Below are 14844 nucleotides of genomic sequence, written 5' to 3'. Positions count from 1 at the left end.
AATCTCCTGAACTGTCCTAGTGAACGTGATAACTGCCCCGACCATTTCTAAACTACGGCATCCAGTATACAAGATTGTAAATGACCTGGATCTCTAAGCAATTTAACACAGTAATCCAATCTTGCTTTGAATACTGAAACAGTTTGCATCCATTATTGATCGAAATTCAGGTTAAGATTACCGACTGAGCTACTTCACAACATTTTTAAAAAAGACTGTAAAACAGCAGAGGGCTTATTTGCCAATATTTCAGCAGAAAATGGTGCTGGTTCTGTATCCAAGTTTCCAGTCATGACATTTCACTTAAAATATCCAGAATATTCAGGCAATTGCATCTTTGATGATCAAAAATAACCAGAAAACAATGAATGGTCAACAAAAGGGCTTTAATTTGAAAATCATCCCCATAGTTTGCATGCAAACCAATCAGTCCATGAGATGACAAGCTCTGTAGCATCAGGTTGCTTCACCTTCTGAGGCAGAAGGGACAATTATCCTAATTAGTGGAGCAGTTCAGGAGATAGAAGGTTGGTAACTTTGGGATAGACTGCAACTTATGATTACAAAATGTTGTTCCAATTGAAGAATTGTGTTCACTGGAAACCAAAATTAACCATCTCAAGCAGCTGTTAGCTAACTATTCACTATTTCTACGTGAGAGCTGATCCACATGGAATCTGCTCCTCGCTACAGACATACACAAATAAAGCCAGCTGTATTTGTTGACAGTTACTTACCATAAGTTATATTGTGGTTAATTTCAGCTCTTCGCAAAGACTCATCCAGAACATCATACATTAGTTCACTTGTTCTGTACCAAGAAGTACAGCACATTTCAGTTTGCAGATTTAGATTAATGGTAAATACAAGAAAAAAAATTAAAATAGAAACAAAAAAACACTTGCATTTATATAGCATCTTTCACAAGCTCACAGTCCCAAAGCACTTCATATCAGTACTTTTGAAATTTAGTCACTGTTTTAAAGTAGACAAACTTGGTACCCAATTTGCACACAGCAAGATCACACAATCATCATAAGGCAAATGGCCATATAAATTGATTCAGTGATGTTAGTTGAAGGATAAATACTGGTCAATATACCAGAACTCCTGTGCTCATCTTCAAATAGAGCTATGGGAGCTTTTACATCTACCCGAGGGGGCAGATGGGGCCTCAGTTCAGCACCTCATCCACTTCTGACAGTGCAGCATGCCCTCAGTACTGCAATGAAGTGTCAATCTGGATTGTGTTCTCAAGTCACTGGAGAGGGGCTTGAATGCAAGGCCTTGTGACTCAGAGGTAAGAGTGTTACCATTAAACCAAGACTGACAGCTAAGAATCTAATTACTAATAGAAACAACTGTAGTAATCCATCCAAGGTGCACTTCTTTGCAGGCTATTTGCCCCTTTAATCATCTTCCTTCCTGAAGATGCTGGCTTTTGCTGTGGTACAGTTCCATAAGTGTAGACCTTTCTTCAGTAACACCCTAGTGACCAAAGATCATGCTAAAGCCTAGAAAGTAAGAACTGGTGGACTCTCGGGAACCAAAAAAATTTCATATCGGTGTGGCAAACAGCTAATAAACAATTGGGTGAACGCAAATTTTAATTTTTTTTTTTTGCCTTATTGAAATTTCTCAAGAACAGAATACATTAATTGAAAGTAAAATTATTTCTGAACTACATCTAGCCAATATTTTGTAAGAAATCTTTTTCATAAATCGTAAAGGGATTGTAATTTTTGAATAAACAAAAATGTGTCCCTAGATAAACCCCAACCAGCTAGTTAAAAACCCTAGTTGAATCTACAGACAGAAATGTTTTGCATTGATTGTTTCTTTCTGGTTTTACATGAAATAATTACAAGTTGTTAAAATTTAAAGAGACCTGGAATATTTATCAAATTAAAAAAAAAATCAATATCACCAACACAGACCATCACGACTTGGAAATATATCGCTGTTCCTTCACTGTCACTGGACCAAAATCCTGAAACTCCCTCCCTAACAGCACTGTGGGCATACCTGCACCAGTTGGATCGCGCAGTTCAAGAAGGCAGCTCACCACCACCTTCAAGGGCAATTGGGGATGGGCACAAAAGCTGGCTTAGCCAGCAACGCCAACATCCCTTGAATGAAAAAAACATGGATGTATTCTGCATTTAACTTTAAACTCACTGTAGCTATGCAGCTGTAGACTCTGCTGTAACAAAATAGATACATCTATATAACCATGCTGGCCAGCAGACAATTCTAGGAAACCTTAAATTGAAGGATTCAGTGATAACTTTCAAGGACACCTAATGAGGCATAGAAATTAAATGCCTTATTAAAGAAAGAATTGGCATTTACATAGCACCTTTCATGACCTCAGGGCATTCCAAATTGTTTCACAGCTAATTAAATACTTTTTCAAGTGCAGTCACTGTTGCACTGTAGTGTACCCTTAGTGCTGCTTTCCCATCATAAAATGCATGGCATGTAATTGCCAAAAGCCAAGGAAGACACCTCAAAGTTAACCCAAAATAAAAATTAAATTGTGGAAAATACACCATGCACTTTAAAAAGGGGAATGTAATAGCATAAATTGTGAACAAAAACTTCTACAATTCTTGATGAGCAAGAAAGGTTATTGGGGGTATGTGGAAACGTGGAGTAATCAGTTCAGCCATGAACTTATTGAATTGCGGAGCAGGCTCGAGGGGCTGAACGGCCTACACCTGCTCCTAATTCGTACGTTCATATGAATTATCTCGGTCTACATCTTAAAAATCTCACCTGGACGCACTTCATGTCAACTTTTCCATGATGAGTTCCTATGTCAACATTTATAATGGAAGCTGCCAATGTATACTTGTCACACCTCCATCAGTGGAGTTACTGCAGGACCAGAAAGAGGGTATATCGAGTGTGTGACGTGTTTATAGAGGCTGTTACCATTATAAATATCGACACAGGAGCTTATAAATGGAACCAAGTACAGAAATAAAGACCGAATGTATGACTTTAAATTGGGACAGAATTACAGCTGCACACATTACCCAAATATCTTTTGGCCTCTGCTCAATTTTAGCTAAAGACTGCACTATGTTTTGAATTTCCGTATGCAACATCATAGGAGACTAACTTCAACTAATTAAAATCCTTGCATTTCTAACTAACGCCCCAGCACATTGAAATCAATGGTTAATTCTGCAATAATACTGCCTGTTGCTCTTGATTGTTCCAGAGTTGGTGCTGTAACATTCTTCAGCCTGTAACATGCATACCATTTTCCCCAAAGAACACGGAGCACTGCCAATGTGAGATTTCCTAGTAATAGTTTTGTTTCCAAGTATGGCAAAATTAAACTTTAAAAAAGAAAACTAAGTGAAGGACTTACATCTGATCATCCTTTCCTAGTAACCTCAAAATTCTCAGCAGCTGAACCTGTAGCCAAGGTGCTGGTACACTATGGTAGTTGAAATCCACTGCAAGCTTTCCTCCAACTACTTGCTTGAGAATCGTTACAAAGCTCCCAGTTAAATCTTTATAGCCACTCGGATTTTCCTAGAATGCAGGAATTAAACGATTGAGTTTCATTCCTCTGAGGGTGAAAAGAAAACAACTGTTTCACAAAGTTCACTTGTTCATCACTCCTTCCCCAGAGGCCTAGAGGACACTGCCTGGTGTTAGCTCGAAGCCATACAAAAATCCGTGGTTTGATTTCTAGTATGTGGTGAATGTGGGTTATTAGAATTGCTCTCAGGACCCGTGGGCTGTGAGGTATGGGAGGAAATATGGAGGGATTCCATTCCTGCTTGGTATCCAATCATTCCTACTGGGAAATGCAGCTAAATGCACATCAGGTGATGAAATACGCTCAGCTGTGAAACCAACTAGTCAAATGGTCCATCAACACTTGCTGTCTAGGTGCACATATAAACAACACTGTTCATGATTGTAATACCATATGCCAGAGTCAGCACCGTGACAGCATTTTTAAAAAAATCTCTAGCCAATTGTTTAGTAACGTTTTTGATTCATTCGGGAAATTTAAACTTATCATTCTACATTTAAAGTTCCAGTGTGAACTGATGGCAGTAGAAAAACTTGCAAATGGATCATGCGCTTTGGTAATATTGTGCTTAGATGGGGAAAAAATTGCCAACAAAAATAGTTTATTTTTTTCACAATTTGTTATAGCATGGTACCTGAATCAGCAGTAGGTAGATATGAAGGGAGGCAGCCATGACTCCTGGGTCTCGGTCACAAAGAGCTTTCCTAAACTTGTCATGAATGTGTTGAACTTGGTTTGGAGCAATAAGATAAAATTTGTACAAGGCAAGTACTGCTTTTCTTCTTATTATTTCCCTATAAAGTAGTAACATTTTGTTTTAGAACACTTTTGTACACAGATTTACATTCACAATTATTCATTTTAACATGCACTGAAAAGCAGTCAAGAATCAGGGCATTATTTATATAATCAGCATCACGTATTTTCAGTTATAACAGATTTTTAAAAAAATGTAAACTTTCAACCCCTCCCCCACTTTCCTTTAATGGGTTGCATGTTCACTCTCAAGCAGAATGTCCTACTAAATCCACTAGCATGGTCAAGAATTTTTATAACAGTCTTCTGCAGTTCAGAATCATGAAGAAAAAATGCGCTTACATTTATATAGACTAGCAAATTCCCCAGTTTTTCAAGGTAACTTATGCAATATGGTGGTTTAGTGACAGGAGTACAGCACTATTATTCTGCTGTTACGGTGGAGCTGTATTTAAGGAGTCCTGTTTCTTTAAGGCTACAGTCGAACTTAAAGGCCTGCTCAAGTCAGGAAAAAGAAACCCGACCCGAACCTGACGGAACCACAGCTGACCCGAGGCCGACCCGGCCCGAGTTCTTCCATTTTTTCCCACGCCCAACCCGACCCGACCACCGGAATGTTCACTTTACCTACCTTCCGATTCTGAATCAGTTTTTCACTTTTTCATGGTGGGGAAATAAGCAACAAAAACCATAATTGGACTTGAAAGGTTGTTTAAAAAGATGAAATTGGAGCCACAAAGTCAGTGATTGTTTGGACACGAGTTAAAAAGAAACCCATGGAGTTGTGCCCAAACAGGTTGTGCCACACCGTACCAGTATTGCTTAAAATAAACACAGCAATTGCCTGAAGGCTCAGAAAATATCAGTACTGTACTGTATATGTGTAGACTAGAGTTATGACAATGATCTTTTATATAAATACTGTATATTTTATAATAACTCACTCAGGACCTTCCTGGTCTCTGCAACTCAGCTGCTCACTGGATAAACCATGCAGCAAGTATTTCAACCTGTAAAGCAGGAGTCGAGGTAATGTACAATGATATTTTCTGAGCCTTTGGGAAATTGCTGTTTATTTTAAGCAATACAGATACTGGTACAGTGTGACAAATTGTCTGGGCACAACTCTGTGAAGTGCCGTGAGATGTTTTCCCAAACAATCACTGACGTCGTGGCTCCAATTTCATCTTTTTAAACAACCTTTCAAGTCCAATTAATACTGTACGTGTCCAACCCGGACCCAGCCCAACCCAAGCCGGAAAGCCGGACCCGGAAGAGCAACATGACCCGAACCAGACACCTGTCGTCGGGTCCCGCCGGGTTCGAGTCGGGTAGCAGGCCTTTAGTCGAACTGTTATCGGTAAACACAGATTGAGGTCAAAATTTAGTTATGATGCAGTGGCTGAAGTTTGCAAATGGGATGGTACATCCTCATTCCCAGATCTAGGTCTGAAGGAAATGCTTGAATTGGCTGCCCTAGTTAACACTTTTCACCTCTTGAAATTGGACATCTGAACGTAATGGATCTTCTCAACTTTTAGACAGACAGAAATGTGTAGCACGACACTTAGAAGCATGGTTAGAGAAAATGTTCATAATAAATTCAGTAGAAAGTTAGGAGAAAAAAAGATTGCTGTTATTTGATCAAGAAAGGCACAAGATAAATTTATCTGCAGGGCTCACTTCAAAACAATAACAGTGGTCTCTGAGTAAATTAATAAGGTTAATCTTGTTTAAAAAGTGCGATCCCTTTAATTAGCATCAAATGTAAAACACAGATATGCTGGATCTAGATCAGTCAATTAAGACTAATCCTGTTCAATGTTTTATGAGAACTGTAAACAATTCTCAAACTTCAGGATTTGTTTTGGCAGGGAGAGGGGTAAGTGAAAGCTTCCAGTGCTTCACGCCCAATACTTCACTGAACTCTAAAGCTGTCTTTATAGCCTTGTTGGGATGTTACAACCATGAGTTTCAGTGCACCACTGCCAATCTCAGGCTCAAACTGCCAGATTTGCAGATCTAGCTAATAAGAGGACAGAGTAAAAAAAAAAAAATAGGCATTTTCCAGGTGGCAGGGCTGCCAGTAACAAGAGATTCATGTCATGAACCAGCAGCATTAATACCCCTCTAAACTCAGTATAGAAGCAGCTTAGGAATACTAACCAATTCTATGAGATACACATATTACTCAGGAACATTAATTGGATTCTTAATAAAATATTGCACACTCGGGTACAGGTGATTATGGAATGATCTTCCCAAGTTAGTTTATTCCTAGCATGTTCCAATGTTAAGCCAGATAACTTTAGACAGGTAATTAGTATTTTGCTTAAATTACATCACTGTGCTCAGTCAATAGAGAAAGGCCTGCTGTACAGCTGCAATGACATCTCTTGGATAGTATTTGCAGGGTGCTCCACATTATCCAGTGAGAGAACATTGCATTTTCCAGCCATTAAGTGCTTGGGATTTTTCTTTGCCTGTTCTTGTATTCAGATCCCATTGTCTTCATGCTGCCAAGTTGGGAATACTATAACTTTTCTCTCCAAACCCGCCAGTTGATACGTCGGTCGGGGCAGGTGAAGTGACACAAGGAAGATTTCTTCTTCTAGGTGTAGTAGAGAATGCATTTATCATTTTATTATAAAGAGCAAACAGTGGGAATCTTCTCCCCTCCCAATGAAAATGTTAGCGAATCCAGTAAAACACCCAACTTGCAATATACCACCCTGCCTGGATTCAGGTTTATGAAACAAGTGCTCGTCTTGCCTTAAAAATGACGTACTGTATGTTGCCATTTTATAATAACCTTCCTTGATATGCCCTTACTTAGAGTGCTGAAGCTTCTCTTCAACCAAAGGAAGAACTGCAGGGATCATATCTGTTGGAAAAAGTTGGCTGGCAACAGTCAGAGCCATGCACACTTCAAGGAGGTTAGTGCTCTGCAGATCCTGCAGTTAGAACAAGAGTTTTCAGAATTAACATCAATAGTATTACAAGTCTAAGTTTCATATGCAAGAGCTGAATCTTCTCATCTGCAGAAGCAGACGAGTTGAATTAACTTACACATGTACAAAAATGTTTAAATTATTCATCCCAACACTATACAGAAAATGCATTTTTAACAATGTCACTGCTAACAAAAATGGCTAATTCAGAGTGCATGGAAATCATTGAATCAAAGAAGGCTTACTGCACTGAAAGTGGCCATTCAGCCCATCATGTCCATGCCGGTTCTCTGCAAGAGCAACTCAGCTCATCCCACTCCCCTGCCCATTGTTGTTACCCTTAAAGTGACATCTGTTACACATACATTAACCATATGAATTTTGTTTCGGTAACATGGTAAGAGTTAGTGTACTCAGTAAAATTAATTCCTTAGAGATCAGTTTTATTTTAGCCCTGCCGGTCACTGTGTGAAACTAACATTTCCTTTTAAGTAAAGCATTCAAAATAAAATTATACAACCACTGTAGGAAAAGAAACTTGTTTTAGATCAATCAGCTCAATTCAGAAAGAATTGGTGTATATGTGATCAATTGATTCAGGTTATGCAAGTAACAAAGGTATAGTTGATTTCTGTATAAAATTTCAAATAAATATATTTGCCACCAACTTACTTTTTTTTCATTCTTGGGATGTGAACGTCACTAGCAAGGCCAGCACTTGCTGCCCATACCCAATTGCCTTTGAGAAGGCGGTAGTGAGCCATTATGAAGGCTGTAATGAGGTCTGGAGCTGACTGGCCCTGGCAGAACCCAAACTGAGCATCAGTGAACAGGTTATTTGCTGAGTTAGTGCCACTTGATAGCACTGTCAACAACCCCTTCCATCATTTTGCTGATGATTGAGAGTAGACTGATGGGGCAGTAACTGACCAGATTGGTTTTGTCCTGCTATTTGTGGACAGGAGATACCTTGGCACTTTTCCACATTGTTGGCTAGATGCCAGTATTTAGGTGTACTGGAACAGCTTAGCTAGGGGCACACTAGTTCTGGAGCACAAGTCTTCTGTACTACAGTTAGCATGTTGTCAGGGCTCATAGCCTTTGCTGTATTCAGTGCCTTAAGCCATTTCTTGATATCATATGCAATGAATCGAATCAGCTGAAGACTAGCATCTGTGATGCTGGGGACCTCAGAAGGAGGCTGAATGGATCATCTACTCAGCACTTCTGGCTGAAGTTGGTTGGCAAATGCTTCAGCCTTGTCTTTTGCACTGACATGCTGGGCTTCCCCATCGTAGAGGGGATGCTTGTGGAGCTGCCAGTTAGTTGCTTCTGAAGGAGTGGATGAGTGATGAAACACAGTACCACATGCACCAACATCACTCAAATGGCCATTCATGTGTGAATGAGCTACTTAACCATGGAAAGATCATAGTCAGGTTATACCCTATCCCCGCTCAACAGTCACATACATGCATTTCCAGGAAGAGCTACTGGATAACAACTGGGATTGGGCCCTTTAACTGCTACTCTGGATGAGGTAGTTTAAGAGCACCGAGCAGGAATTGAAGCTGGGGGAACTTCTGGTGAATATAGCATAGTTAATTTTTGAAACTTACTCTGCCACTGTGACATCTACCAAGATTTCATGAAAGACAAATTATATTTTATACCTAAACCACAAATAAGCTGGTTATTTTTCATTAGCAGGAATATAGTCCAAATGCAGTATCAGCTCCCAGCTAAACGAGACACAATTGAAAGACTGGTCACTATAAATATGTATTTATCAATATAGCTTCATTTTTCATATTTACACAAATGCACAAAATTTTATTTTAAAATCAATTAAAAATCTTGTAACTGCATTTCATGTACAAAATTTTAATTCTGGTCATTTTTGTCACACTGTCAACTTTTTCCATTATAAAATTCTACATCACATTCATATTGGAAACTGCTGATGCAAACTTGTCACACTGCAATTATACCCTCCTGTCAGCAACAAGACTGCAGCACCTCTATTTGTAAGTCCTAGCTCCAGTCTACACTGCAGAGAAACTCCTGCACTCCAAGCCAACTTTGCTTCCCAAAATACTTTAACTTTTGTTATCAATAATACCATAAAATCCAATTATATAAAATAAGGAATGACTTTAAAATAGGGACTGAATTATAGTTGCGCCCTCAAGTCCAATTATCTCCCATCCCTAAAACTTGCTCCACCTGAAGATTGCAAAAACTTGCTTTTTCTCTCTCCTCAAAAAAAAACAACCTTGACCCCACCATCCTTGCAAACTACCGCCGCATCTCCAACTTCCCTTTCCTCTCCAAAGTTCTTGAATGTGTTGTCACCTCCCAAATCCATACCCATCTTTTCCGGAACTCCATGGTTGAATCCCTCCAATCACATTTCCACCCCTGCTACCGTACTGAAACAGCTCACCACCACCTTCTCGAGGGCAATTAGGGATGGGCAATAAATGCTGGCCTTGCCAGCGACACCCACATCCCATAAAATTTTTTTTTTTAAAATGCTTGTATCAAATTCACAAATTACATCCTGTAACTGAGACAAAGATAAACTTTCCCTCCTCGCCCTTCTCAATTTGTCTGTAGCTTCTGACAGATGGCCATACCATTCACTGTCATTCAGCTGGGTGAGACTGCTCTCAGCTTATTCCATTCTTATCTAATCCGATCCAGAGAATTGCTTGCAATGACTTCTTTTCAAGCTCCTATAGCCATAACCTGTCGTCCCCCAAGGATCTATCCTTAGCTCACTATTTCTCATCTACATGCTGCCCCTCAGTGACATCACCCAAAAGCAAAGCATTAGTTTTCACATGTATGCTAATGACACCCAGCTCTACCTCACCACCACCCCTCTAGACTCCTCCACTGCTGCAAAAATCAGACTGCTTATCCGACATCCAGTACCGGATGAGTAGAAACTTCCTCCAATTGAAAATTGGAAATACTGAAGTCATTGCTTTTGGCTACTCCAAACTCCGTTCCCTAACTACCAACTCCATTCCTCTCCCAAGAAACAGCCTGAGATTAAACAAGTCTGTTCACAACCTTGGTGTCATATTTGACCCCTAGATGAGCTTCCAAACACATGTGCACCAAGACCGCCTATTTCCACCTGTGTAACATCGTCCAACTTTGCCTGTCTCAGTTCATCTCCTGCTGAAACCCTCATTCATGCTTTTGTTACCTTTAGACTTGATTATTCCATCGCACTCCTAGCTGGTCTCCCACATTCTACCCTCTGTAAAATTGAGGTAATCCAAAACTCTGCTGCCTTTGTCTTAACTTGCACCAAGTCTCATTCACCTATCAACCCTATGCTCGCTGACCTATATTGGCTCCCGGTCAACAACATCTTGGTTATAGAATTCTCATCCTTGTTTTCAAATCCCTCCACGGCCTCACCCCCTCCCCATCTCTGCAATCTCCTCGAGCCCCACAGCCCTCTAAGATACCTGCATTCATCTAATCCCAGCCTCTTGGGTATCCCGGATTTTAAGCGCTCATCACTGGTGGCTATGCTTTCAGTTGCCTAGGCACTATCTGGAATTCCCTCCCCACACCTCTTGCTTCACTTACCTCCTTAGAGACACTCCTTAAAACCTACCACTCTAACCAAGCTTTTGGTCATCTGACCTAATATCTCATGTGGTTCAGGGTTATGTTTTGTTTTATAATGCTCCTGTGAAGCACCTTGGGACGTTATATTTATGTAGCACCTTTAATGTAATAAAAGTTGTTTTAATTGCATCTTTAACATAGGGAAAACATCTCACAGCACTTCACAGAAGTGTAATCAGATGGTAATTGACACCAATCCAAAAGGGGCGATATGGGGGGGGGGGGGCTGGATGCTTGAATAAAACCTTGGATGAAGAAATATGTTTTAAACTTGACAGGAGATTAACTAGCATATGTATCAAAATGATGTTTCACCACATATGGAATACTGTGCAGGCAACATAAAAGCAAACAAAAGCAACAGCATTCCAAGTGTCAATAAATACTGTTGTAAAGCAAATATTCATCAGTGCATTGACATACAAAGCACATCATTCCTACATTAGTATTCTAGACATATAACGAATGAGTGTTTAACGTATGAATACAAAATGTTTAAAAGAATTTCACATTACCTTGCCTCTGCACATACATCAGCTTGATAAATTCATATACTCCAACTGATAAGTTCTGAATATTTAAATAATTTATTTTAAATACTTTTGTAAAACATAAAATTTAACCATTTACAATACCAGGCATTATTAATTATTCAATCTTCAATTGTTCAAACCATATTTTATGAACCACATTTAAGTTTCCCAAACAAGTTAATTCATTAACAGCTACTGATTGACCAATTGCTTATTTCCCCACAGCCTCTAGAGAATATCATATAACAATGTGTACAAATCTAATACCCCATTGCGCAATGCTGTGCTCTATTTGATATCCTCTATAATCAGTCTTTGTGTGGGCTCAGAACAGATTTATGAGGGATTAACATCTTGTATAATTCATTGTTATCACCATGTGAAAGCGCTGTAATGTTAAATTAACTTTATAAACATTGGATGTAAAAAGGCAATGTTGTTTCGGTCGGCTATTATACATCCCTCCTGATCTTCACTCCCATTGATGCCAATAGATATAAAATCAGGATAGGTGTATAATGAGCGACTGAATCAATATCGCCCTTTTACATTGTGACAGTTAAAAATTTTCCCTAACTTTGCAATCATTAATGCTTGCAACTGAAATTAGTTAGGATTTCATTTGGGCTAAGAGATTACAGCTGCTGTCCAATGTGAAATGGAAATTTGTAATAGAACTGAGAATTAAGAGCAATTTTTTAAAAAATTATATATCTGTTTCTCTTCCCTGGCAACCTTGCAAAACTCCCCACTCAGCAGGGTGGCTACTCTTAGATCCCTGCCACTCTAACCGATTGCTAAGAGGGCCAAGAAGGCAATCAATGTGGGCAAGAGGCAATGCGTGTTCACTTCCTTCAAACATTTCCTTCCTTGGTTAGTCCTGGTAAGTCCGTCACCTCCATTCAGTGCCTCCACTGATGATCTGGATGGAAGTAATAACCAAACATGAAGAATCACAAGTGGACACAGCCCTTTGCTCCAAAGTGCAGCATGTCAGTGCATGAATGCCCTTCCCTCCAACACCCTAGAGACTGATTTTCTTTTGTTGCCAAGTCAGGAAAGAGTTTGCAGCAAATCTCAAATGTATAAAAATTCGATTTTGTTTAAATTAAATTCCTAATTATCAAGTAAAATTCTTAGCAAAGTTATTAAACTGTAATTGGCAGCAGTGAACAACTGTAGTGATACTATTAGAAGCTCATTCATACAATTAAAAAAAAATTGATTTCATGGGGGATTGATTTATCTGTGCGATATATATATATATATATATATATATATATATATATATATATATATACACACAAAATCGTAAATATGCTTATAATTTTAGAACACATTGCTTACAAGGCAGATCTTCTCCCAATGCCCATGTGATGTTGAGGTCTTTAGCATTACAAATAGATTACCAGTATATTATGGAATGAAAAAAATGTTTAATACTTTAAACTATTTTTTTTCCACGAGAATGGTCCCAGGAATGAGGAACTTCAGTTACGTGAATAGATTGGAGAAGCTGGAGCTGTTCTCCTTGAAGAGAAGATTAAGAGATTTGATAGAGGGGTCCAGACAGAGTAGATGCGGAGAAACTGTTCCCGTTGGTGGAAGGATCGAGACCCAGAGGACACCGATTTAAGGTGATTGGCAAAAGCAGCAACGCAACATGAGGAAAAAACATTTTTACACGGCAAGTGGTTAGGATCTGAAATGCACTGCATGAGTGTGTGGTGGAGGCAGATTCAATCGCAGCTTTCAAAAGAGAATTGGACAATTATCTGAACAGAAAAAATTTGCAGGGCTACAGGGAAAAGGTGTGAGAGTGGGACAAGGTAAGTTGCTCTTGCAGAGTGCCGGCATGGACACGACAGGCCAAATAGCCTCCTTCTGTGCTGTAACCAATGATTTTAGTCATCACATTACTTAAAATACAAGTACACATCATTTCTTCAAAAGTACAAATACTTAATGGAATCTGACAAACTTCAGATCCTCCTGACACAGAATTTTACTTGCAGAGTCACAGTAACAATCGTCTCTTTATAAACTTCCCCAGGATCTCCTCAAACCTGTTGTCAGATTTGCAGGTCTGATAACCATTACAACTCATCACTGCACACCCCCCACCCCCTCCCACCATCAAATACTGGAAGCATCAGGTAGCTTGGCAGACAAACAAACCAGGTGATTTTCACAGACACAGTTCAACTCCTTTACAGGAAGTTCAGGCAAAAGTCCCCTGTGCTGTGACATCACCTGATGGACATTTTTACTTTTACTAAAGTGTTAAGTTCCTATTTTTCCTAAACAGGATTTGTGAGAAAAAGAAACAGACTGCAGTGAACATGAGCAGATGGCTGCACAATGCTGTAATCACAGCATTTTATTTTTACAGGCACCGAGTTTGTTTTCTCAATTTAAGTGTTGGAAAAATAATCCAATAGATTTTGGTAATGCTTAAAGACTGAACACAGATTCCACATTTAGAACAAACATGTTCTGCAACAGAAAAGCACAGTACTTTGCCACCTTTGGCTGATGACCAAAAGAATTTAGATATACATTGGTTTAAAGTTGGAACTCACCCTTGTCCCAAAACATTATAAAAATCTATTAAATGATTTCCCCTGGCATCCAGACTGAGAAAACAAAGCTATGATTACAGCACTATACAGCCCATCTGTTCAAGTTGACTGCAACAAGCAAGGTTCAACTAACTGGTGAAACATTTCTTGGAACAGAGAATTAAAGAGGATTGCTAGAACAAGTGCAAAAGAACAAAGTGGTTTGTTCCTGTTTATTTTTTGCACTTTAGTTTGATTTATTTTTGCTACTAGCACAAGTACATGATAATTGCAGAGTTAAAGTGACTTATCTTCACTTCTGTTGAGTCCCAAGCATAGATGTATCTTGTCAACAAAGATTTAAATGCTAATATAGTGTATTGTTTTATTACAGTATTCTTGGTGTGTGCAGTGGTAATGCAGAAACATTTACCTCCCATTTTTTGATTATTTCTCCCTATCTTATAAGCCCTCTTTAAAAAGAATCAAAGGCACCTTATTGTTGAAATTTCTTTATCTTAATTTCTACTCAATGCGGATACTGGCAGGGCTCCTGGTTTATAGTGAGTCAATTGTGCTTACTCACTCAAACATGAAAAAATGAGTCACGATTCAATTAGAATGGGAACAGAATTATAACCTGGTTTGGGATTTTCAACAAAAAATTAACATTGTGGAAAGTCATCCCCAGAACAGGAGATTTTTTTTTTAAAATCACACGATTCCATAAAATAAAAACAAAATATGAATTATTCAGTCACCATAAACCAGGAGCCCTGCCCGTATCAGTATTAGTCAGAAATAAAAATAAAGGAAACTTAAGGGGAAAG

General features: G+C 39.0%; 1 protein-coding gene across 1 annotated transcript in view; it reads right to left on the bottom strand.

Moving 5' to 3' along the window:
* ap4e1 (adaptor related protein complex 4 subunit epsilon 1) overlaps positions 1-14844 on the bottom strand; it is a 50939-nt gene that overhangs the window by 30108 nt on the left and 5987 nt on the right. The window contains exons 5-8 of the mRNA XM_068017997.1: positions 7148-7269; positions 4194-4353; positions 3383-3549; positions 738-811 (exon numbers count right to left, since the gene is read on the bottom strand). Of these exons, the coding sequence (XP_067874098.1) occupies positions 738-811; positions 3383-3549; positions 4194-4353; positions 7148-7269 (523 nt within the window). The remainder of the gene's footprint in view (positions 1-737; positions 812-3382; positions 3550-4193; positions 4354-7147; positions 7270-14844) is intronic.

The sequence above is a fragment of the Heterodontus francisci genome, chromosome 38 (assembly GCF_036365525.1).
Source record: "Heterodontus francisci isolate sHetFra1 chromosome 38, sHetFra1.hap1, whole genome shotgun sequence".
Classification (NCBI taxonomy): domain Eukaryota; kingdom Metazoa; phylum Chordata; class Chondrichthyes; order Heterodontiformes; family Heterodontidae; genus Heterodontus; species Heterodontus francisci.
The sequence above is the reverse complement of the archived record's forward strand: the minus strand, read 5'-3'. Positions and strand labels throughout refer to the sequence as shown.